The 24,577-nt window shown below is 56.2% G+C and overlaps 1 protein-coding gene across 6 annotated transcripts in view; it reads right to left on the bottom strand.

Annotated features, from left to right (window-relative positions):
* Nucleotides 1-24,577, bottom strand: part of LRP8 (LDL receptor related protein 8) — a 78,523-nt gene that overhangs the window by 20,578 nt on the left and 33,368 nt on the right. For 2 of the 6 annotated variants that reach the window (XM_029230072.1, XM_029230070.1), the window contains exons 3-9: nucleotides 20,796-20,918; nucleotides 13,027-13,155; nucleotides 9,470-9,853; nucleotides 8,410-8,532; nucleotides 4,242-4,361; nucleotides 4,046-4,171; nucleotides 839-1,013 (exon numbers count right to left, since the gene is read on the bottom strand). In XM_029230072.1, the coding sequence (XP_029085905.1) occupies nucleotides 839-1,013; nucleotides 4,046-4,171; nucleotides 4,242-4,361; nucleotides 8,410-8,532; nucleotides 9,470-9,853; nucleotides 13,027-13,155; nucleotides 20,796-20,918 (1,180 nt within the window). Of the gene's footprint in view, nucleotides 1-838; nucleotides 1,014-4,045; nucleotides 4,172-4,241; nucleotides 4,362-5,480; nucleotides 5,559-7,472; nucleotides 7,596-8,409; nucleotides 8,533-9,469; nucleotides 9,854-13,026; nucleotides 13,156-20,795; nucleotides 20,919-24,577 lie in introns of all 6 variants that reach the window. The other 4 variants (XM_029230073.1, XM_029230075.1, XM_029230074.1 and 1 more) reach the window with 3 other exon arrangements.

Genomic DNA, 24,577 nt, shown 5'->3' with positions numbered 1-24,577 from the left:
CATCATCAAATCCTGCCTCTTTCCGTCACAACCATCGGACAGGCACTGCTCAAGCTGCTTCTGGGTGTGCGAGTGGGAGTGAGTGTGTCTGTGTGTGCTGGGGTGTGATAAGCATCGAGTTGTCGGTGAGCAGCACGCACACTGCTTCCATCCATCCATCCACCATTCGTTCAACAGTCCGCCCAGTGCCTGGTCATCGGCAGTCCTGCCAAGTGGATCTCAGGACAAAGAAAGGGGGCTTGGGCATGCAGAGGCTCCTAGGAGAGAACCTCCTGTGTGTGCGAGGAGCCTTCCCAAGCGCCAGAGTCCACTGACTGTGGTGTGCAGGTAGTGCCACCCTTGACCGCCAGATTGGGTCAGAGGCCTCCTCTATACTTTTCCCTCGTGCTCATCACAGTGGATTCCGCTATGCTCTGAGTGGGATCCTCCAGGTAGGACCAGGTCTGAGTCATCTTTGAGTCCCCAGCATCCAACACACATATATGTGAGCTGCTCTGAAAATCCCTACCAAAGCCCAGAGGCTTCTTCCTTTCCGCCCTGGCTGAACATTTCCTGTGTCTCGCACTGCCCCCTCAGGCCGCCAGAGGTCAGTCAAAGCTCCCATGCGTGGGGCTCAAAGCTGCTCGCCCATCCAAGCCCTCAGCCCCGGAAGGCCCAGCAGGTGGAGAAGTCCTGGCAGTTCCACAACTGCTGTGATCCCCCGTGCCTTCCTAAGCCCGATCTCTGTCCTGGGGAAATATAGAGGCAGAAGGGGTGCAGAGGCCACCCTTCCTCTCCTTCTTTGTTGGCCCCAGCCCCACCCCCCAGGCCTGGTTGCAGGACCCAGGCCTCGACTCACCTGTAGATCTTGCGGTAGGAGAGGTCACACCAGTAGATGCGATTGGTGGCAACTTCGACGTCCAGCGCCACGACATTCTTGAGCATGGGGATGAGACGCGAGTAGTCCCGCTTCACCAGGTCTATCCTCCGCACTTCGTGCCGGTTGGTGAAGATTAGGGACGGGCTTCTGCCAGCTGCCATGCAGGGGGGTTGAGAGGGAAAGGGTCAGTGCAAGAGGCGGGGGATCTGGAGACCATGGCTCTGCCACTGGTTTGCTGGGGGGGACCCCTCATTTCCTGTAAAAAGTGGTGACGACTCCTACCTCACAGGTTAAAGAAGCAGGTGAAATGATGGCTACAAAAAGCATAAGATGAAAAGCACCACACGTAACAGAGGGATTTTTATTCTTTTTATCGCACACAAACTCCCCCCAAATCTTTGATGACTCCCCATTTCCTCTGGCCTGCACGGAAGGCCTTCTGCAGCATGACCCCAGCTCCCCGTCCAGCCTCATCACTCACCCCCCTAACGCCTTGATTCCGGCCACCAGACTACCTGTCATCACCTTGCCACAGCAGAGCTTTGCTGCCTCGGGGCCTTTGCTCAAGCTGTCCCTCTACCTAGAATGCATTTCTCCCCAGCAGCTGCCACCTCCTCTGCTTGGGCCCCACTGCAGCGTTCAAGAAGGGGCACCATGAGCGTTAAACGATTTAGAAAGATGGCTGAGGCCGCAGAATGGAGCACGGACCTCAGGGCTAGGGGTGAGACTCGAGGGGGGAGATTCGAGGAGGTCGTTGTGAGTCTTTAGTTTATGCAGAGAGTACTGGCATGAGATGACTCTGCACATGCTGGAAGGGACCAGATCACAAAGGATCCTGTGATCCGGGGGAAGAGTTTGCACTTTATTCTGAGTCAAAGGCAGGGGTGGGATGTGTATAATATGACACAGATTATATACGTGCAAAGGGACAACACACAACCTCCCGTGTATACACAAACCCATTTTTAGATTTAGGATTAGATTTTAGGAAGATCTTCAGTGAGCTAGACATTCCTGGCTACTCCATGGGGAGGGTCACTGCCCCCCAGGCCTATGAGGGCCTAGCACTTCGCACAGGCCGCCACTCCTCCAGCCTGTTTTCAGATGGAGCGGGCCACTCTCAGGCACCTGCAATACTGAATGGCAACACCTGCCCCTGTACCTTCTCCCCCTCTTGTTTTCCAGCTGACACTTCTGCAGGCCGCCTGGTTCCTGTCACTGTCCATCTGTGCCAGGCTAATGTGCTCCCTGGGGACAGGGTAGGACCAGCACAGAGCCAGGTGGGGCCTGGGGCTGGGTGTGTGACCTGTGTGTAGTGATGGAGATTATTTCAAAGCAGGGTTGGCGTGACAGGGAAGGTGTGGGACAAACAGATACCATGGAAAACTAGAGGTCTAAGCGCAAGGAGAAAGGAGGAAAGCTGGATTCAAGACCCCAGCTCCGCCACTGACAAACTGTGATTTTCCTCACCTCACAATGAGAGCAAAGACACTTCATCTTCCTGAGGGCAGGAGCTGGGTTACAGGGTACCTTGAGGTGATTTTTTCTGAGAGCAGTGACTGTGACAGGAACCCTGTGTGTTTATGATTTGAGTTTTTGAGTAACTGCACTTTAGGCATTCACACGTAGGGGTTTGTGTATACAGGGGCCATTGTATGTTGTCTCCACTGCACGTATGTAATCCGTGTTCTGTGTCACACCTGTCCCATGTGGGGGTAAGAACAGGTTGCATGTTACATGTGATGGGCTAACGTATGTGCTGTACCTTGTGCAGTTTGGGTGGTATATGTTTTGGGTTTATGGGTTACATGTCAATTATTGTAGCTGCTGTGTTGTTATAACCTATAGAATGAGTATTCGTGCATCTGAATTCCAGGTTCGTATATCCAACAGCCTACACAATACTTTGCTTAGATGTCTAAACGGTTTTGTTAAACTTAACATGTCCAGATCAATCTAATATTCTCCCAAACCTGCTTTTCTCACCGTCTTTCCCAACTCCATAAATAGCAATCCTATTTTTCCAGTTAGTTCGTCAAAAACCTTGGGGTCATCTTTGACTCCTTTTTTTTCTTTCACATCCTACATTTAATTCATAAGCAAATCCTGCTGCTTCAAAATAAATCCTGACCTTCAAAATATATTCATACTGTTCACTTCTCATTATTCCCACGCAAGGCCCTGATCCAAGCCACCATCGCCTCTCTCCTGGCTGACGGCAAGGACCTCTGCAGCAGCTCCCCTGCTTCCTCCCCTGCCCCCGACAGTCTATTCCCAACACAGCCTCCAGAGGAAGTCAGTTAAAATGTAAGGCACACCCTGTCCCTCTACTCTGAACCCACAAAGGCTTCCTTCCCCCTGAATGACGGTGAAACCGAGAGTCAGCCCTTAGAATGGTCTCGAAGGCCTTTGTGATCTGCCCCCAAATCACCTCTTGGACTTCATCTCCTCCTATGCCCTGGTTGCCCTGGCTGCCCTGGCTTCCTCGTTCTTATCTGAACACAGCAGGCATGCTGCTGCCTTCGGTTCCTGCAGGTGATGCATGGCTCACTCCTTCAGGCCTTTATTCAAATGTCACCTTCTCAGTGAGGGCTTTCCTGACCACTCTATCGAAAACTATAACTTCTCTACTTTATATTTCTCCTGAACCCTCATGACCATCTGCCATGCGCTGTATTTATTTTTCTGATTTCTTGTCTGTCTCACCAACTAGAGTGTAAGTCCCATGAGGACAGACAGGGATTCATGTCTGTTTTGCTTACTGCTGAATCCCTAGTGCCTACAACAATGTTAAGTGTTCAGTGTAAAGACCTGAATAAAACAAGTGAATTCCGTTGGCTGACGTGACGGTCAACGTTAGGTCTGCACGTGGCCTGCTCTTTGTGTGGGCTGCCCGAGCCGTGTGTAGCCAGCATGGTCCAGCCTGTGTCTGGCACTGTGTGTCGCGCAAGTGCAGACTCTGTGGGCTGTACCAGGTGGCGCTGTGCAGCGTCTGCGTGGGTGTGCATGCACAGTGCATCGTGTGTGTGCTGAATATTTACACTCTGAGCACCGTGTGTGCAACCTGCCATCTGTGTGTGTACACGCAGGTGTGCACACCCGCTCCTCACGTATGGGAAGCACACTGCTTCCTGGACTCCCTCAGAGCTGCTCCCCTGCCCCCCCCCCACCTCGCAGTGTCCGTACCGACGGCCTTGCAGTTCTTGGTCAGAGTGTCCATCTCGTAGCCAGGGTGGCACTCGCACTTAAAGTAGCCCTTGTAATTGACACAGATCTGGCTGCAGGCATCTGGGTCCTCACACTCGTCAATGTCTGTGGGGGGAGCAGAGGTCAGCACTGGCCGGAGGAGCCGCCTCCTTGAGGGGCTCGGGGAGGGGCTCACCACCACAGGTCTTCTGGTCCAGGAGCCGGTAGCCCGATGGGCACGTGCACTCAAAGCCGATCCTGAGGTCGGTGCAGATGTGGGAACAGCCGCCATTGTTGTGTAGACACTCGTTCAGCCCTGGGGAGGGACGTGGGCTCCTGAGGGTCCAGGAGCTCAGATTGGGGTGGGGGCAGGACAGGGATGGGCCTAGAGCTGAAGCAGAGACTCGGGGCAGCGAGCTTCCCCCAGAGCCTCACTGAGCCTCAGCCTCATTAGCCAGGTGACTGGGCAAGAGGAGGCTCAGAGAGGGCCAGGTCACATAGACAGGACAGAGTGGAACCAGAACTCGGGTCCTTTGCCTCCCAGGCCAGGGCTCTGTCCACCACCAGGCTGAAGGCAGCTAGGCTGCCTAAGGTCTTTCCTTTCACAAACACGTTTCTTATGGCTCCTCCTTCCTTGTGACCTCAGAGTTGAAGGTGCCTGCAGGTACCACGTCCAGCCCTCAGGGACCCCAAAAATCCCTTCCGAAATGCCCTTGCTTAAACACCCCCAGCCTCGGGAAGCCTGCTTTCCTCCTGAGGCAGCTGGCTCTGTGTGGGGTTGACCAGAGTCCAAATGGCTCCCCCAGAATCTCCTTAAAGCGCCGATTCCTGGTCCCCCGCCATTCAAGTGCCTTTCTCTGCATGCACTCCATCTGTCTGTGTCCTTCCCCCGCAGGGCCCAGAGCTAGTTTGCCACCTAGGGGAGTCTGAACGACAAGGGCTGCCCGCTACTGAGCTTGTGGTTATCTAAGACTGCCAGGCGTCTTTCTCCACGGAGCTGTTGCTAAGTCAGTTCTCTCCCACCGTGAACTATGGTGGATTTTTTCACCTCCTCTCATTTCAGCACCTGTCCCTATTCCTACACTTAGTCACAGGCCTGGTCCCAATATTACCAAATGCAGCAAGGGATGAAGGGATGCCAGGAGGTCATCTGGTTCCCCGTCCTCCACTCCTTTACCACCTCCTGGCAGGGTCCTAGCGGAGGTCAGGGAGGCCAGGACCAAGGCTCAGCAAGTTCTCACAGCATCTTTGGGCTTTAGAACCACAGAGGGTTAATTCTGCCAGCCAGGGAAGGTGCCGTGCCACCCTCTGCCCATCAGGCCCATGTCCCACCACTCCAGCCAAGCCAGGCAGAGCTGTGCCCGGCCAGCCAGGGCCATGCACACAGCTGGTCTGAGCTGCCCACCCCAGGCCATGCACAGCTGTGGTGCCCCACCTCCAGCCTGAGCCATGCTTAGGGAATGCTCCTCTTTACCCCTGGGCCGCCTCCTGTTTCTCTGGGATGTTGGCAGAACTGAAAGAAGAAGACCATAGCAACCCCATGACTCGGGGGCTGGGGGGTGACTCAGCCAGGCCCAGCCCTGGGAAGCCCCAGCCCCTCGGGGTGGGCTGAGCTGTGGTAGCTTTGCGGTGGTCTCTGTAGGGTACCACCTCCAGGACTCTTTCTGTCACTCCAAGCCCTCCTTGACCTCTCCCACACCACACTATTCCCTCCTGTCCATTCACTTGTTCACCAGTTCACTCACTTCCTACCCTGCCTTCTGCAGGGGCAGCAGCTCAACCATTGTATTTACCGACCACTGGGTGGAGGGGCATGTGTAGGATGGCTCTGCAAGGGGAAAGGGGAGAGCTCCACGCGACTCAGGCTTCGATGAAAGACCAAGGAACTGAGTCCTCCAGGGCTGAGGTGAGTCAGGGTCAGAGAACGGGTAGCGGGTCCCGAGCTGTCTACCTCCGTCAACCCTTCCCTGGAAGACCAGTGCTGAGGCAGAGGCTGAGGGGAGTCTCCGGGCCTTCCCAATTCTACCTACCCTGGAGGTGATTCTGCTGGGGGGCCTGCAGGGTGGGGAGAGGGGAAGGTGGCCCAGAGAGGCCTGAGGAGCATTTGAGGTCCCCTGTTGAAGGAAGGGGCAGTGCCCTTCTCCCAGCACGCACGCCCACCTGCATGCCCACACCTGCATGCACACACACACCAGCTTACGTGCACAGGCAGGCACATTCACACAGACGTGGGAGCCGCACAGAGATACATGATGCAATTCCCTTGCCTTCCTCAGAGAAGGAGCCATGGGTACAGACACTGGCCTCTCACCAGCACAGAGACACAAACACATGCGTACATACGTCTCTTTGGTGTGTCATGCAAAAGACAAGAGAGAAGAGAGTTTAGCAGGTTAGTAGTCTGCGGGTGGGGGGCGGTGGCTAGGCTCAGCCGCTCCTGCTTCCTTATCCTCTTTTCCATAACTTCCTTCCTCTGGGACTTTCCATGGCAGGGCCCGGGGGAAGTCTGTCACCTGCAAGCTCAGGTGGAGGCCGAGGGACCTTCTCCTGGCTACTCCTCCTTCCGAAATCAATTTCTTAACCTTCAGTAGGGGCAGAAACGTGCTATTCCAGGGAGCTCCAGGGGATGAAGCTCCTCTGAGGGCTCAGGAGGCGAGGTACTGGGCGGAAAAGGGTCTGCCAGGAGGGTAGGGGAGGGAGGGTCTGACCTAGGCTCTTTCCCCTGACCTCAGAAATGAACCTTCCTGGAGCCCACGCTGGGTGTCCTGCGTGCTCTCTAGGATGCCCGCCCACCTACGGTCCAGACTCTCCTCTTCTTTTTAGCCTGGAACCCACCCCTACAGCTCTGGCCATCAGGACAGCCGCCTCTTTCCACTCCTAACTCATGTCTAGCCCGTGAGTCTGGTCTCCCAGAAAGCTTCTCAGGATGGTGCCACCCTCTGCTGCTGGCTCTGCCTTATGCTCACCTGGGCCTGGCCTGAGCCCAGTGGCCTCCAGATGTGCCTCGTCTGCCCACCCGCCTGCTGTTCCCCACCTCTTCCTCTGCAGGGTCTCCTGCAGGGGGCTGGAAGGCCTCGGAGGCCAGGGCCCTGGCTAGGTCGGCAGGGCAAAAATAATGAGGAAGAGAGAAACTTCAGAGTGAGCACACACTCAGAGGTCTGAACGTGGAAGAAGTGAGGAGAGGCTGCATTTGTGAGAGGAAGCATAATTTCTGAGCATCTGGAAAGGAAAGGCCCTTTGATTTGCAGAGTAGCAGAACAAGAGGCCCCAAAGGCAAAGAGCCCCATCTGAGACCATGGGACAGCACACGAGTCCAGAGAGAGGGTCAGATCAGAATGTGTGCAGAGGGGCAGGCGAGGGCTGAGGGCCAGGAGGGGGCGTGGCAGGGAGGGTTAGTCCAGCAGCGGGACGGAGAGAGGTACTGTACCACACTCTTTCAGAGGTTCATCTGACCAGTCCCGGCAGTCCCTCTGAGCATCACACACTTTCCCGCCGTCCACGCACTCGCCACTCTTACACTGAAATCTGCGGGGACCCTCACATGTTGACTCTGTCGGGCCGGACAAGAGAGTGGACAGCACCGGTGAGACCTTGGGCAGGGAGGGCTGGGGTGGACTGGGCCCATGGGAGGTGAGAAGAGCTCCAGCCCCAGTCCCTGCTGGTCTCCAGAAAGTGACCCAGGACAGACAGCTGAATACAGGGCCAGAGGGAGCTCTGCTCACAGAAGGACAGGACCCCAGGGATAATCGGGATACCCAAGCATCATCTAGGAGGGCAGGGCATGGGGCTCTGCGTCTGATCTGTCAGTATTAGGGAACTTGGAGGGAAAAGCAGCAGCTCTACAGAGACCCTGGCGGATGCACTGACCATCTCCTGAGGGGGACCTATGCTCCAAGTGCCCTAGATAGAGGAGGCCACGTCACTGCCCAATCACTGATCCGTTTCTCCAGATGACCACTGGGTCCGGGTCCCTGCTGCTGCTGCAGGGTGATGACCGCAGAGCCATCTGAGAATTAAGTGGGCTCCCTGGGAAGTGGGACTCAGCCTCTGCTCAGTCTGGGAACGAGTGAGGGAGGCTGCTTGGAGGCGTAGATGTGGACAAATGGTGGGGGCAGGACTTCCTGCAGTGCCTTCATGTCCCCTCTCCCTAGGCCTCTTTCAGCTTTTGCAAAGTCCTTAAAAATCCAGGTCTAGTGCCACTAGGACCCCAGGAAGGGGATCTGGGTGGTTTAGGGGCAAGTAATGCTCTGAGGGAAGATGCATCTTAGGGACCAAGGGGTCGCTGCTCTCTACGGAGCCGGGGGGGGGGGAGCTCAGGCATTCGCCTCAGAGGATGCTGCCCCTTTGCCGCTGACCACACGCACCCTGCAGGCAGCCAGCTTCATCACTCCTGTCCGGACAGTCCTGTTCCTGGTTGCAGCGCTTGACGGCAGGGACACAAGTCCCATCCCCACACCGGAACTCGTCTCCACGGCAGGTGCCCAGCGCTGCCAGGAGAGGGGAAGGGGAGAGAGTCAGGGCCGTTGTGGTGCTGGGACAGCTCTCCTCCCCCAAGCTCCACCCTCGCCCCCACTCCATATCCACCCCTGGCAAAAACAGAACCGGTCGCTGAGCTTGGGAGTCTTCGGAGGACACCTGGCCAAGGCACAAAATGGGAAGACTGAAGCTCAGAGAGGGGGAAGGCCTCACCCAGGGTCACACAGCACTCTGGCTGGCAAAGTCAGGACTACAACTCAGGTCTCCTGTTTCCCACTCCACCGTCTCTCCCCAGGGCCACCCCTCCAAACAGACACGTGGTCTTCTTTGGAGTCTCCGTGCTCCTTACTTAACGACCTCATCCCTTCAGCAAACCCCTCCGGAGCGCCCAGTGTGTGTGCGGTGCTGTGCAGGGGTGGGGAACACAGAGATTACTAAGAGACTCCCCATCCTCTAGGAGCTCAAGGGTGCACAGTGGGGCTGAGGGGCGAGCAATGAGGGCCTCACAGTGTGGATGTGCTGTAAGAGAGGGTGCCAGGGACCTGCAGCAGCTCAGGGGAGAGACGCAGCCCAGCTGGGTCCATCAGAGGAACCTGGGCAAGGCCTTGAAGGATGAGCAGGCCCAGCAGGTAGGCAGGGTGGGGGGCTTCCTGAGTGTACCAAGGTGTCTGGCATTGGAACCACTGGCGACTGCTTGGGACAGGGAAGGGCAAAGATGGGAGGTATGGGGGTGGGGGGGAGCGTTACTGAAGGTCACAGGTACCTGTGAAGACCCTGAGCTCCGCAGCTTAGCAGCCACGTGGCCTCACACAAGTCACTTCACTTTTCCCAAGTCCTGTTGCCACCGTTAAAACATTACTAGGATCAGAGTAGGGCGAGGAGACGCGGCCCCTCGGCGGACAGTCGCGCACCCGCGGCTCTGGGCGATACGGAGGGGAGGTGGCTTACGGCAGTCGGCCTCGTCCGACTTGTCCTTGCAGTCGCGGTCGCCGTCGCAGCGCCAGCCCAGGTGCACGCACTCGCCGCTGCGGCAGGCGAACTGGGAGGCAGCGGCGCAGGCGGCGGGCGCGGACGTGGCCCTGGGGCCCGCGCGGCCGCAGAGCTCGGCCGCCTCGTCCGAGCGGTCCTCGCAGTCGTACTGGCGGTCACAGACCCAGCGCTCGGGGATGCAGGCGCCGCCGCCGCCGCCGCAGCGGAACTCGCGGGGCCCGCAGGCCGGGTCGGCGCAGCCACGCTCGTCGCTGCCGTCGCCACAGTCGTCGTCACCGTCGCACACGAACACGGCGGCCAGGCAAGAGCGGTTGCTGCACTGGAACTCGTGCGGGGCGCACACTGCGCGGGACAGAGAGCCGGTCGGCCCGCAGGACCCCATCCCCGGCGCCCCGGCCCGCTGGTCCCGCTACAGGGGCCCTGACCCTCACCCGCGGGCCAGAATGAGCCCGGCTGGGGGCGCCGAACAGGGGACAGCAAAGGGGGCCTCCAATCCGGGTCCTGCCAGGGTCATGCTGGGCGACCTGGGGCAGCACACTTGCCACCCTGAACCTCCCCAGGCTCGTTGGGAGTAGGAATTCCCGTGCTGCTCCCAGCAGAATGGTGGGACTAGGAGAGTCTCTAAAGCAGCAGAACACGCCCTGTCTTGAAGGGCTTTGTGATGTCCTCAGGAAACGATATGTAACGTGACACTGACCCTTCCAGGGAACAAGGTCTGGACCTGCTTCTTTACAACACAGCTCAGGTCCCTCCCCGTCCCCAGTTTGCCCAGAACTACCCTAAGTCCCTCGGCTTAGCATCCAAGGCCACTGGCATGGAGCTACTGCTCTGCCCCATCACCTCACTCCCGCACATGCTCCGGCTTCACGTCGCACACTGGACCATTTGTACACTTTCCCACCTCCCGGCCTTTGCCCAAGCTGTTCCATCTGCTGGGCGCCCATCTCTTGCCCACCACTGTCTCTGTATATCGCAATGATGAGTTTGCATCCTTCAAGGGCCCAAATTCTACCTCTTTCATAACACACTTCATGCTCCCCTGCTTGGCAAGTTTCCACCCACCTCCACTCTCCTTTCTGGTACCCTTCACAGCCTGCTCAGGTGTCTGGGTCTTGTGTCCTTCTCTGTCTGCCCCATGACCACAAACTGCATGGGGGTGGGCTCTGAGACTGATCCACTTTTGTTCTGAAGGCCCGACACAGAGGAGCTCCCTGCAATAAGTGGGTGTGGTGTGGATGGAGGCTGGAACGGCCCTGGTGTGAGGAGTAATTTAGGGATGTGCAGTAGTTAAGGGCACAGGTCACTGACCCTGCCTGGGGCCCTGGGCTTCCCCTCTCTGGTGGGCTGCTCTGAGCTCAGAGGCTGGGGGAGCCTTAGTGACCACCAGCCCAACTACCAGTTTACAGATGGGGAAACTGAGGCCCAGAGAGAGGAGCAATTTGCCCAGGGTCACACAGTCAGTCCATGGTGATGAGGGAACCAGAACTCAGGTTTGGGGCTCCTACTTCCTACTCTAACTCATCTCGGCTTTCTGGTTTTCCTCCCATCCTGGAGTGTAGGCTGTTTCTAGAGCAGCGACCTGGCCTCCTTCCCTCCTTCATTCCTTACACAGAGGCCAAGAACAGGCCTGGGGGCCCAGGCAGGGTGTGGATGCAGGAGCTGTGGCCACAGGTAACTCAGTGGTGGCAGCACCAGATATCTCCACGTGGGGGCGCCAAGAGTCTGTGTTTTTATTTTCCGGTGGGGGAAAAAGTCCTTTCTCATCGTTAGGGAACATAAAAGAGAACGATGTCTTCAGTTTCACCATGTAGGGCAGCTCGTGTCATGTGTTGCTGACAGCGCTACCAAGTTTCTGACAGATGCATTTTTTTCCCCTTTCTGGGCTTTTGGGATGTTGGGGCATTGGTGGGAAAAGCACACCCTGCCCTGTGATGTCTGCCCCTCAAGATTAAGCTGATGCCTAGGTTAGCCCCCCTCCTTCCTGTCCAGACAGGGACGGAGGACTCATTACGATCAGCGTTCTGAGAAGAAGTGCTGTCTTTATCCTGAGTTCACTCCAAGGTTTCGAAGCTGATAGCACCTTGAAGATCTACATCCTCAGGCCTGTGCCCAGGGACCCCCCTCGCCCAGCATTCACGAATGGAAGAAGCTCTGAGGGATGAGAGAAGGGAGAATTCTTTTTGTTTCCCCCCGTGGTTGGGAGCTGAAGCAGAGAAGCCCCACAGGCCCTTCGAACACCACTATCTCCTATAATTAACAGGAAACAGTCCTGCCACAACATGCCCTTGTTAGAGCTATTCCTACCCGCTGCGGTAGTGGCCGATGGCCTTGATGACTGAGGAAACATCTCATTTTCAGGGGCTGGGGGAGGGAAGAGGATTCTCACTGGCCAGTGAGGCCCCACAAAATTATCACAGCTGAAGAAATGAGCCAATGTCATCAATGGGGCTTTGAAACTGCTGGCCCCAGCCAGGATCTGCCCCCATAACCAGGTGCTTCCGGCTTCAGACATATCCAAACTCCAGACTCAGAATCCTAGAGTGCTGTGACTCAGAAGCCCTCAGAGGAGATGGCATTCCCCTGGGCCAGGAAGGATGGATAGGATGAAATACAGAAGCTGATGAAGGGAGGGGGTGGGAGACAGTTGTGGGCAAGTGCTTGGCAAAAGCCCCCAAGGGATTGCCCAGATCTCAGCCCAGCCTCACAGCCTTGTAATGATAGCCAGTCTGTCTACCCCGTTAATCATGAGCTCCCAGAGGGAGGACTGTGTAGCAGTCACCTTATCGGCCCTTTTGGAGCCTGGCTCCGGGCCTGGCACACAGTAGGTGCCCATCAAATATGTAACATGCACGGTCGGGTTGTGCTCCCCACTGGCCCAGGCCCTGCTGGCCCGCTCCCTGGGAAGGAGATAATCCCTGTGTTTGAAGCTCAGTGATGTGGAACTGCCCCAGTGACCACTTCCATCTGTCCCTGCCGAGGCTGCTGGGAATGTCTTCCTGCCCTATGGCACCGGGGCTCAAATCTGAGATTTTAGCGACAGTCCCCCTCCCTACCCCTGACACTGCCAGTGCCCTGGCCCGGGCCACCACCATCTCTCACTACGGTCCCCACCCTGGTCTCCCTGCCCTTGCTCAGAGATCAGTACAGACGTATGGAATGGATGAGCAGATGTCAGGCAGGCATGGTTTAAGAACGCATGGATTTTGCTGTCCAGACCTGAATTTGAATCTCAGTTCCATCACTCAGATGGAACTGGGCACTTTTCCTCGCTTGTCTGAGCCTCAGTTTCCTCACCCACAAATGGGGATGATAATGGCTGTTTGTGAGGTGTTTGTGAGGATGAAAAAGAATGTCTCTGCAAAGTGCCCGGCCATTACTAGTGTCCTGACCGTTACCTTTTCCTCTCCACCTGCCAAGCCCCCTGGAGAACCTGGCCCCTCCCCACAAGCGGCCACTGCTCCCTGAGGCTGCCTGACTGTGCTTGGCAAACCCTGGGGACCTGACCCCGGACTCACAGGTGGCACAGCCGGCCTCGTCCACTCCACTCTCGCAGTCCTTCTCTCCATCACAGCGCCACGAAGCAGGCACACACTTGTGGCTGGTGGGTCCACAGCTCAGCTTCTCTGCGGGACACACCTGCTTGGCTGTGGAGACAGACACACGTGCATGGCTTAGCTGCGGGGGACACAGGGCATGGTGCCAACCGGTCCTCCTGCCTGGCTCCAGCCACCTGGCCCGAGGCCCTGGGAATCCACCAGGGCCTTCCTGCCCCATGTCTCAGTTTCTTCGTCTGAGAAGAAGCCCCTGTCTTCCCCTAAGACTTCCTGAATCCTATAACTGACCCCACCACTGCCCTGCCTAACACCCTTTCGTGGCCCCCTGGCCCCTGGCCCTCAAGGCCCTCCTTGATCCAGCCAACCACTGCCTGCCTCACCGGCCCGACCTTCCACCCTTCCAAGCCTTCCCTTTAGGCTCCAGCAATGTGGAGCCGCCTTGCCCTGCATGAGCCTCTGCCATTTCCAGCTGTGTGCCTTTGGGTGAGATATGCCCCATGTGGGCCTCAGTTTGCCTTCCAGATCGGTGACTCCATGACTGCAGATGTGAAGGGCTCACCAAGGCCCCAGCAGCTCCCTCCAAGCCCCTCCCCTGGCGGTGGTGCTGAGCCCGCTGCTGACAGCAGCCGCCGAGCGGCAGGGCCCAGCGGGACCACATAGCTCTAATTACTGCAGCTGCAATCAGGCTGACCCAATCAGGGGCTCGAAGCCCCAGGGCTGATTCTCAATTTGGAAGAAAGAATGAGAACCCTGATCAGGCCTGGGGATGGCTCTCATCTTGAGCGTCCCAGAATGTCCCACGTGACAGACCCAGCTGAGGCAGATACATCTCAGACCTCCGCGGCTGGCTCCCTCTGCCTTTCAGGGGGTACACGAGGCCGAACTCAGTGGTCTCCAGGATGTGCCAGGCACAGAGCTAGACGCTTCCATTTAATCTTTACAACAACCCAGCAGGATGAAGATTATGTTGGGGCCTCCAGCACGAAGGTCGAGGCCATGGGCTCTGGGGCTTGGCTGCCTGGGTTCAGCTCGGTCACTCACTGGCTATCTAACTTGGCCAGCAATCCTCATCTCTGTGCCCATAAAGTGGGGACAATACTATTCCCTATCCCACAGGATTGTTACGAACACCTACGTTAATGTCTGTAAAGCACTTAGAACGCCCAGCCAGTGCTCACTAATGATACCTACTATTACTCTCCACGCGTAGAGCTGAGGACTTGTTTGTTCCCTCAGTGAGTAGCTATTGAGCACTGCTGTGTACCAGTCATGGCACCCATCACCAGGTACTAGTCACACAGCTGTAAAGAGCCGAGCGAGGATGCAGTCAGCTGTGTCTGATGCCAGAGACTGGGCACGGTCCACTGCACCCTGCAGGTGCCTTACCCTCAGTTTTTCTCTCTGATCTCAGACCAGTTTTTCTTCCTCTTGCTTCCATAGCTGGGGTGAGAGGCCACAAGAGATGGAGAAAAGGGCACAGACAAGGTGGGGTTGGGAGCAGGTATCTGAGTCAAGGCGCCCAGACACTACTACGCTGTGGGAGAGGAGTACCTCGGATCCCTAACTGTGGATCCCAAAGTTATCCCTAGGAATACATTTCACAAATATAAGGTGACCTGTTGGGAATACGGGATTCACAGGATTCATTTTACAGAAATTTCCCTTTACAGATACTGTCGTGTAGAGCCCTGGAAAGCACTGACACTCAAAGACCCTTTACAACGGCCTCCTCGGGGTGAGTGCAGGGTGGTGAGCGGCCTGGGAGTCAGGAGAAGGGCCCAGAGCACCTCCATCACCCACGCACTGCAGGACCCGAGAAAGCACTTCCCACTCTGGGCCCAGCAGAACACGAGGGGGCTGCAGCGACCAGCGTGTCCTGGAGTCCTGACTAAGGGGTGGGTGTGCGAGGGCTGTTAGAAGTGCAGGTTCTTTGGCTCCAGCTCACTCTAGACTGAATCCAAACTTCCGAGGGCAGAGCCCAGGCATTTTAGCCAACTCCCCCCGACTTCACCTCCCCTGGTGATTCTCATGCACCCTATTTGAGAAACCCTGAGTTATCATTCTACAAGTCTAAAAGATATAGGATATTTCATCTCTTAAATTCACTCCCAGAAAAGTGATAGAGGAGGTTCTGTATGTTTGCAAGCCCCTGAGGGACCCACGGGATGGAGGGACGAGGCAGCCATATATCCCTGCGCCAGGCCTTAGGAAACAGAGGAGCTGCCGGGGAGCCACATTTACTGGGCACCTACAGTGGGTCAGGCTGCTCCATTTGAGGAGCTGATACTTTCCCATGTCATCCTGACCCTCATCCTGCCAGGTAAGTGGGCCCTGCAGGCTGTGAGTGCAAACTCCAGGGGCACCATTCACAAAGATCATCATGTCAGTGGCACCCCTGGAATGGAGTAGGGCGGTGGTCCTGCAGGTAAGCACTCCATTTTACAGATAAGGAAACTGAGGCTCAGAGAGACCAAGTAACTGGCCCAAAATGCACAGCAGTGAAGGGCAGAGTCCCGGTTCCTTGGACTAAAAACCCTGCCCTTTTCCATCAAACCCCTCCTGCTCCTGTGGGTAGAGAAGTGGCCCAGAACCAGCCCCAAACTCTCTGCCCAAAAGCCCAGGTGACTGAAATGGCCCTTGACCTGTCCACACCATCTCTGGAGGCCTGGTTCTGCATACCCCAGTGCAGCAGGCAGCTGCTTGAATTCTGAATGAATATTTATACAGTTAATTGCATAACCTTTCAGCAAGGACAATGATTAAACAATCCGTCTGCTTCCTTTCTTTATAATTAATAAGACATTTGCTGTGTCCCTAAATAGACAGCTCTAATTACAGGCTCTCAAGGATTCAGCAGTGCCTGACACCAGCCCTCCTACCCTCACAGAGCCAAGGCACCTTCTCGGAACGCCGGGACACAAGAGGCCTTGGAGGGCACACTGAGGAGCAGCCACTGGAGTGACAGGAGGCAGAGGCCCAGAGAGGGGAAGTGACCTGCCCAGCTACTAGATACTGGGTGGTCCAACTGCTGTCTCTCCTAGAACCTTGCCGTCTCCGTTGGGGTGCAGCTGTTCCCCAAAGCAGGACACAGACCTTGCCCCGCGGGCTCCTGGGTGAGGCTTCTCACCACTCAGCCCTGGGAAGTGAGTCTGGGGAGTGTTGATGTGCAGTATCTCCTCACGAGGTGGGTGGGGAGAGCAAAGCCCAGAGAGCGAAAGTCGTTTGCTGGAAGTCTTGTGGTAAAGGGCAGAGCTGGGCTTCCTCCCCAGGTCCCTCAACTCCAATTGCACTGCTTAACTTATGGCACTGGACACTGCACGTGAGAAAAGTAGGCCCCACCAGTCTCCCGGCAACCCTGGGCTGCAGAGGGGTCACTGGAGGGAGGAGGCTCACCGGACCTTTGCTCAGGCAGAGTCTGCGAGATAGCAGATGGCCATCTGACGTCCACTTTCAGGATAACTAAAGCTAAAGGCCCCAGGCAGCACGACGCAGGAGACAGAGCATGGGTCTGGAGCCGGACAGGCCTGGGTCCAAATCTCATTTACTAACATGAAGGTCCTTCAACAAGTCACTTAACCTCTCTGCACCCTGGCTCCCCTCACCTGAAAAGGGGGCTACATAATCTCCCAGAGTTGGTGGGTGGTTTAAATGAGGAAACATGGAAATCCCTTCACTCAGGGCCTGGAGCAAACTTGGAACTCAGCAAACAGTTGCCCTAGTTTTATTTCATGAAGTGCAGATACAAAGGGCTGGGGGGGCCCTGGTCTCACCTCTGGGGATGCACATTACACATTATTAGAGTCCACACGGCCTGCCACGACGCAGCCTCCACCCCTGAACTGAACACCTCTCCCTCTCTCCACCCCTGTCCTCTCCTGCCCTCTCTCTCTCCCTCCCTCCTTCTCTCTCTCTCTCTCTCTCTCTCTCTCTCTCTCAGAAACAGATGCCGCAAGGGATGCCTCTGGCCTGCTGTCCGAGTAACCCCAGGTTCTCCGAGGCAGGAGTGACAAGCCCCACTGTCTCTCAGACATCAGGAATCCTCCAAGTCACCAAGGGCCTGCAACTGCACCCTGGAGTGGCCGGAGGCATTTATAAATTCCCAGAGAAGCCTGCACCAGAAATCCAAATCCAATGGTACTTTCTCTCATTCATAAGTTCACAAATTAACAAAAAGGGAAATGTCTGTTGAATAAAAGAATGAAAGTGCTTGACAGCTACTTATTGAGCAAGCACATCTACAGTGTCAGATCACGAGAGGCACAGGGGCAGACAACCTCCGCACGGGGACTGCCAGCTCCGAGGGGACCAGCGGCTCAGGCAGTGGGAACTACAGGGTCTAGCTGCTGCCCCAGGAGGCACGACATGGGACGTCCCACTGTGCAGAAGGGGGCAGTTACACCAAGCTCCTTCTCACAGGGTCAGCTGGGTTGGCCTCTAACCTTGCTGAGATCTCATAAAATCTCTGGTCTCTGATAGGAAGGTATGCTTGGTTAATCTGTGAGGTCCCCCTTTCAGATGGGAAGGCTCTAAGATGCATGAAAAAAACCTCATTTTCAATAAGCAGCACCCAGAATTGTAACTCCTTCACCTTGAACTAACCTCCCCACCCCCATCCCACGCCCCTCCCAACAGATGCCTGAAGGTGGATCACAAATGGCCCCAGTCAGGTGAGCTATAATTAGAGCTGAAATGCTACTTTCATTAGGCAAATGTCCCCGCTTTCCCACTGTGACTCCTGGCTCAATTTGATAGACACAGAACCCGGAACCGGAAGGAAACAGAGCTGGGAGAAACCCCAGGCAGCGAGGGGCAGATGACATAATGGGGGAACACGAGAAGGGGGACCTGCTCCCAAATTCCTTTCCCTTCCCTGCAAACCCCCCTCACTTAAGACTATTCTAAGGCTTTAAATTGGGGAGAGGGCCTACAGTCAAAACGTAATCATAAAATAACACTGCCATTTGCTCCAGCACTGACACTTTGCGTGCATTTTGTTCATTTGATCCTCATAACCCCCCGTAAGGTAGGTACCACGACCCCATTTTGCAGACAAATGAACTGAGGCTCAGGGAGATTGGACAACTTGCCTGAGGTCTCACAGGTTAAAGGACCTAAACCCAAATATATCAGACATCAAACCCACTACCCTTTACTACTGCCTATAATCTTTCTTTGCAGGTAGGCAGGGGCCTCTATCCTGGAAGCTGGCACAGTCCCCAGGAACCTGGTAGGCTGTGGAGGTTGCTATGACAACGCCAATTAAATGGGCAGTGAATTGGCTGCCGGGTTCTCACTTGGTCAGGAGGCTGTGAGCAAGCCCGTTACCAGGTCCTGAGGCTGTGAGCAAGCCTGTTACCAGGTCCTGCTCCTGCAAATTCTGCCTGACACTCAAGGACCCACTCTGGCTGCCCTCCCCCAGGCAGACCTTGCCCACCTGTGACCAATGTGACTGTGCATGGAAAGTGGGATCCTGGGCCTTGTGCCCCAGCTGGGTACAGGCAAGGGAGAAAGAGGGCCTCAGAATCCTAAGAGTCCAGGAGTATTAGAATCACAGTCTTTGGAATTCTGGACTGTTAGAAACTAGGGCCCAGAGCGGGGCGGGAAAGTATGCAGGACCTCACAGCGAATCACTAGGAGAGCCCAGAGGAGAGCCAGGCCGCCGACCCCCAGGGTGTGGCTTCGGTGGCAGCTCCCACGGAGCCCCCTGTCAAGCCTCAGAGACACTGTGGAGCCTGCCTTTTGTCCTGGAAGGCAGACCAGCCATGAACCACCTGTGTGTCTTGGAAGCAAGGCCCTCAGCTTCCCTAAGCCTCCAGTTACTCAATGGTCAGATAACCGTGCTCTACAGCTGAACACAAAGCAGGCCTGGGAGGCAGGAGGCGTGAGGCCCGAGGGCACCCGCACAGCCCAGAGGATGGGAAGGCAGCAAGTGCTGAGATGGCGAGAGGGAGGAAGACAGAGGGAAACGTGGGCAGGGCAGCAGAGAGAGAGCCGGCAAGAGGGAGAGGGAGGAGGGGCAAGCAGGGAAGGGAGGCAGCCCGACAGTGCAGGGTTGGGCAGGAGGGAGATGAAAAGGAGCGTCAATGCAAAGAGACAGAGACCTGGGGAGGCGGGGGGAGCACAGCGCTCAGGCAGCAGGACAGACCCCGGGAATGACCCTGACGATGCTCCCCCTCCCCTCCCACCTCCAGTGTCCAGGGAAACCGCAGGCATGGGGTCTGGATGACCGAGCTGATTGCCATGGTGGCCACAGCCCCCTGCCCAAACACACACTCTGGGCTGCACACAGCTCTGCCTTATATTAGCTGGGCAGCCTTGGGCAAGTGGCTGAACCTGTCCCAGCCTCAGTTTCTTTCTCTCTAAACAGATCCACCCCTCCTCCCAAGGTTGCCAGGAGGATGAGTCACAAGTGGGCGTGGCTGGGCTTTGTTCCTCCAGAAGCCAAGCTCAGGACAAAGCACTGGGCTGCCCTTGGGCCCAGACACCTGGGACTGCACCAGCTTTGGCTGTTTGGTGGGGTGAGGGAAGAATAGGGCCTGCAGCAAGTCCGGGGAAGGCAGGGCAGCTGTGCGAGGAAACGAGGGGGTGCCCTGTCTCGGGCGGGGATGGCTCCTGCTCTCCCTTTCTCTCTCCCTTTCTCCTTCTCTCCCACGGAGACTGGTAGCTCTGTTGCTAGGAGACAAGGAAACCCAGTTATCACCAGCCGCGGCCCTAGATGGGACGCTGGCCTCCATTGTCCCCACCTCTGCCTCTGGGGTGACTGTGACCCTTAAGGAAGATCCGGGATTGTGACTCGCAGGTCCCTGCCAGCCCCACCCCCACCCCCACCCACGGCCCCCCCCCCCCCACCTCACCCCCTGTCCTCCACGTGCGGCCCCCACCCCGGCCTTTTGTCTCAGGCTCATTCTGCTGAAGCTTTGCCTCCGGGACCACCGGGTCCTTCCCTGCCCCTGTCTCATCTCCTTTTTAATTTAACAAATGTCATGGAATGACCTGGTGGGTGTAAGTTTGCTTTGAGGATTAGGGCCTGGAAAAGAAATCCCAGAGAGACAAAGCCTGAGTATGGGAGGCGGGGGCCTGGGGCTCCGCTCTGGCCCTCGCCTCACCCCTGGCTGTCTTCGCTGCCATCAGCCTGCCCAGAGCAGAGGACAGAGCTGGGGCCTCAAAATCCCGGCTGAGTGGCCTTGGGCAAGTCACTCAACCTCTCTGAGCCTCAGTGTCCGCCTCTGCAAAAGTTAGAAAGTGACAGTACCTGCCTCATGAAGTGGGAATTAGATGAATGAAAGCATACACAGTGCTTAGCACAGTGCCCGCTACATACTGAATGCTTGATAAGCACCCGCCGCCATTAGCACTATTAGAATTATGATTAGATTCCTCAAAAAAAAAAATAGTGGGGGAGGCTGAGGGGAGGCCTGGAGGATGTGCTCTGGCTACTTCTGGGCAGCAGGGCACAAAGGGGCTCCTTTCTAGCTCCTGGAACTACAGGAGCAGGGCCCAACCTGCCGGAGGGCTGGGAAGAAAGTCCAGAAACAGGTCACCAGACACCAGCAACTAGAGGCACCGGACTGTCAGCCCGGAGCTGGCAAGGGCTCAGCACAAAGTGAGTCTGAGGCTGTGCATGACAGATCACCTCACCCAAGCCTCCCAACCTCCCAACCGGGAAGACCTGATGAGGAGACTGGAGCCCAGAGCCAGGTCCCCTCCCCCAGCCTAGGGGCAACACTCACTGCAAGTGGCCTCGGACTCGTCCGAGCCGTCGGGACACTCCTCCTCGCCATCGCACTTCCACCGCTCTCGGATGCAGTGGCCGTCGTCACAGGTGAAGTCGCTGTCCGCACAGGTCTTCTTGGCTGTGGGGCAAGGAGAAGAGCGTGAGGGGTCTGATGGGCACAGGAGGCTTTTCTAGGACATACACTCAGGTGGCTACGGGGTGACCAGAATGTGCTGGTCTGCAAGCTGGACCACGTGACCTCCCATAGCCCCAGGAGGCCACGAGTGCCTCCCTGACCAAGAGGAGTGGACAGGAGAGAAAGGCTTATTCATTCCACACCAGGAGGAGACGGGCAATCCCTGGCCTTGCTCTCCAGGTTCAACAAGGGTGACAGGATTCATCTATCAGGGGAATGCCCATTCCCATCACACCTCTCTCTTCCCCCCAAGTCCAGGTCCACTGTCACAGCCTCCAGGAAGCCTTCCCTGATCACATACGGTAGCTGCCTTAGCCCCTTCAGCCAGTTCTCAGTCCCTTTACCTGCCTTTCCTGCTCCCCACAACCAGACTGAAGTCGAGGCTCCTTCTGCAAGCACCAGGGAGCTGGTGATAATAAATTATAAAAGTAAATGATCACCTTGTGGCAAGATTAATGAGGTGTGTTTTGTTCAGAGCGAGGGAAAGAGAATCTGTGGGCAAGACATCCAAATAGGTTGCTGCTCCCAAGGCGCTTATGGCCACACAGGGGGTTGGAATCCCAGCTCTGCCTCTTTCTATCTGTGTGATCTTGGGGATGTTACTTAAGCTCTGAGCCTCTGTTTTCTTATCTATATAATGGGGAGAAAGAAACAAAGGGCTCCAAGGAGAAGTAACAGGAAGTTATAATGTATGAAGGTCAGGCAGCAGAGACCCTGGCGCACAGCGGCTGCTCAGTAAGCAGCAGCTACGGCTGTTTTTATGGCCTGAGCCTTAATCAGAAGCAAAGGAAATGGGGTGTTCTGTGCCCTCATAGGGGAAGTACACAGCAGGTCGGAGCAGCTGGGAGCAGAACTGGGACAAGAGCACAGGGACCGACAGGGTTTACTTTTCTCCCTCCCTGTCCCTCCACTGGCCTGACACTCCCCCAGTGCAGGGATTGCATCAGATTCAGCACAGGACCCAACTCAGGGTAGATTTCAGTGCAGGGCATTGAACCCATCGGAAACGTAGCTGTCCAGCCTCTGCTCCCGCACCTCCAGGGCCAGGCTCTCCCTCTCCCCGGGAAGCTCCTTCCCAGTGACCAGGCTTGGGTTATGTAAATCCTCCCACAGGCCCTCTGGCCCCCTCTGGAGCCACATGACTGCTCCCCCGCTGAGCAGCCTAATAGGGATTTGGGGACAGATGCTAGGCCTCCTGAATCCATTCCATTTCTGCCTTTCCTTTCAATGAAATCCTTGCAGTACCTCTGCATTCTAAGCTGAGCTTTCTTCACACTTTCCTTAGAAGAACATCTCTGCCTGTGCAGGGCTGGAAGAAACCAGAGGAATCAGAGTCTACCTACAGATGGGGGCCTGAGGCCCAGAGAGAGAAAAGGGCTGGCCCAGGGAAACACAGGAAGGCAGCAGTCAGAACGAGCTCACTTGCCTCCCAGTCCAGGACCCCCAAAAAGGCCTCCCTGAGCCCTGCACTGAGGGGTCACCATGGGTGATAAATACCAATGTGGTATTTGGTAAATCACGGCTTATAGCGCATCAGAAAGAAGTATACTTGTGAACCACGGCACCTGGGGCACTTCCTAATATGAGCACCAGGGTGCCCCTTCCACAAGAAGCTCAGCATTCAAAACAGAGACATATATTCCCGTGCTTTCTTTTTCCTGTTCTAACATTCTCCAAGTGCATCCTGTGTGCCAGTCCCTGTGCTAGGCACTTTACCAGGAAACCCCACGACAAAGGGCCTGTTCTGTCCTCACTTGCCATGTGGGGAAATTCAGCTCCAGGGTGTTAAGTTACATGCCCAAGGTCACACCTCGGTGGGAGCAGAGCCACAGTTGGACCTCACAGTCAGACGTCCCTCTTCTCCACCATGGCTCTCCAAACAAAATGCCCAGGGGCATCAGATACGGAAGAAAAGCCCAAGAATAGGTGGGAAGTCCATGGAAGCTTCAGCTCAGCGCTCAGTGAGCTTGTGTCTGTGCCCTGAGCACACGGATGAGAAGTCCGCCCAGCCCGTCAGCACGAGTGCATGACCAGCAAACCCCAGGAGAGCAAGGCAGGCTTGACGAAGAAGGGGATGGAGGGGCTCCATCGCTGGGCCTCGGCCAGCCAGATGCTCGCCACGGACCCTTTCCTCCCTGGCATCCTGGGAGCCTGGGAGTCAGCTTGGCCTCCCACAGTGTGCCAAGTCCTGACAGGCCAGAGCAGCCACAAGCAACATCACAGTCCTGAAGGGCAGCACTGAGGCCAGGAAATGGCAGGCTCGGGTGCATGTCCCATGGTGGTGTTTTGGGGAACAGACCTGTTTCACTGTCATGACCAGTTTGGACATTTTCCACCCTTGCTCTGCCCTGCACCTTTCACTCAATATCCCAGTGATTCCTCGTAGCTATCCTGGCAGCTGTTGTTAATCCCATTTTACAGAAGAGGAAATTGAGGCTCAAAGAGGTGAGGGTGGTAGGTGGCAGAAGTGGGATTTCAAGTCCATGTGGCAGCTTCCAAAGTTTGGACTCTTTATACTAAGTCCCTTAGCCACCTCAGCATTATCGGGCGAAGAATGAGGACCCCAGAGAGGCAAATGCAGTTGGACTAGATCCCAGGGGCTGCAGGACAAGGCAATGTGGTGGATCCACCACAGACCAGAGGCACCTGCATGAAGGGCTCCCCTGGAATGTGCCCAGAAATGCGAGGTAGAATAAACCTGGGCCTGTGACAACTTATGCTTTGCTAATGGACCACCCTGGGGAAACTGAGGCAGCATGGTCAGTTTCAGGCTGGGGACTAGACTAAACCACCTTGGCGGACCCTGTATGAAGTGTAACCACGTGGAAGGATTTGGAAGCAGAGCTGAGCCTGAACCCTGGCACGGCCACCTCCTCTCTGGGTGACCCTGGGCAAGTTCCTTCTCTCTCTGGGCAAGTGAGGATGGTGGCTTTCCCAGGCAGCACTGCCACACAAGGTCAAAAGGCAAAAAGGGATCTGAGCAAGCATCTCAGTGTCAGGTTGTGCAGTGTAAAGAGCCCAACAGCCCCTTGTCAAGAGGCTACATCAGCCCCGCCAAGAGGTGAGGGCAGGGCAGTCTTTTGAAGCTGTCAGAGCAAACCATGCCAGCCCCCACTCTCCTGGCCTTGGCAGCCTTGGCTCCAGCTTCCAGGGTGATTCCCAAGCTGGGCTCGAGGCCGTGGCTCTCTATTTCCCGGGATTTATGTCCCTCCATGCCAGTCATCCCTTGGACAATTCCCACTTCTGTGAATCCCTGTACTCCACAGCCCAGGAGCAGTACACAGTCAACCAGGATCTGCGACATCATAATCTGGTGCCATGGCAACAGATGGGCTGCCGCAAAGGACTTGGGATTCCTAAGGGCAGTGGGGAGGGGCCAACCCCAGGGCAGAGGGGGAGAGAATGGGAAATCCAGGACAAAAGAAGGGGGAGCTGCTAATTATAACAAGAACGCAGGCCAAGGAAAGCGTCAGACTGCTCACGGTTGATGGAACACTGTTCTGCCACTTGTGGGCTGTGTGACCTTTTGCAAGTTACACAACTTCTCTGAGCCTCACTTTCTTCACCTACATTCAGGGATAAAATCTCTGCTTCACCACACA

The sequence above is a fragment of the Monodon monoceros genome, unplaced genomic scaffold (genome assembly GCF_005190385.1).
Source record: "Monodon monoceros isolate NGI ecotype Baffin Bay Population unplaced genomic scaffold, NGI_Narwhal_1 Super_Scaffold_18, whole genome shotgun sequence".
Lineage (NCBI taxonomy): Eukaryota > Metazoa > Chordata > Mammalia > Artiodactyla > Monodontidae > Monodon > Monodon monoceros.
This window is presented reverse-complemented; position numbering and strand designations above follow the sequence as displayed.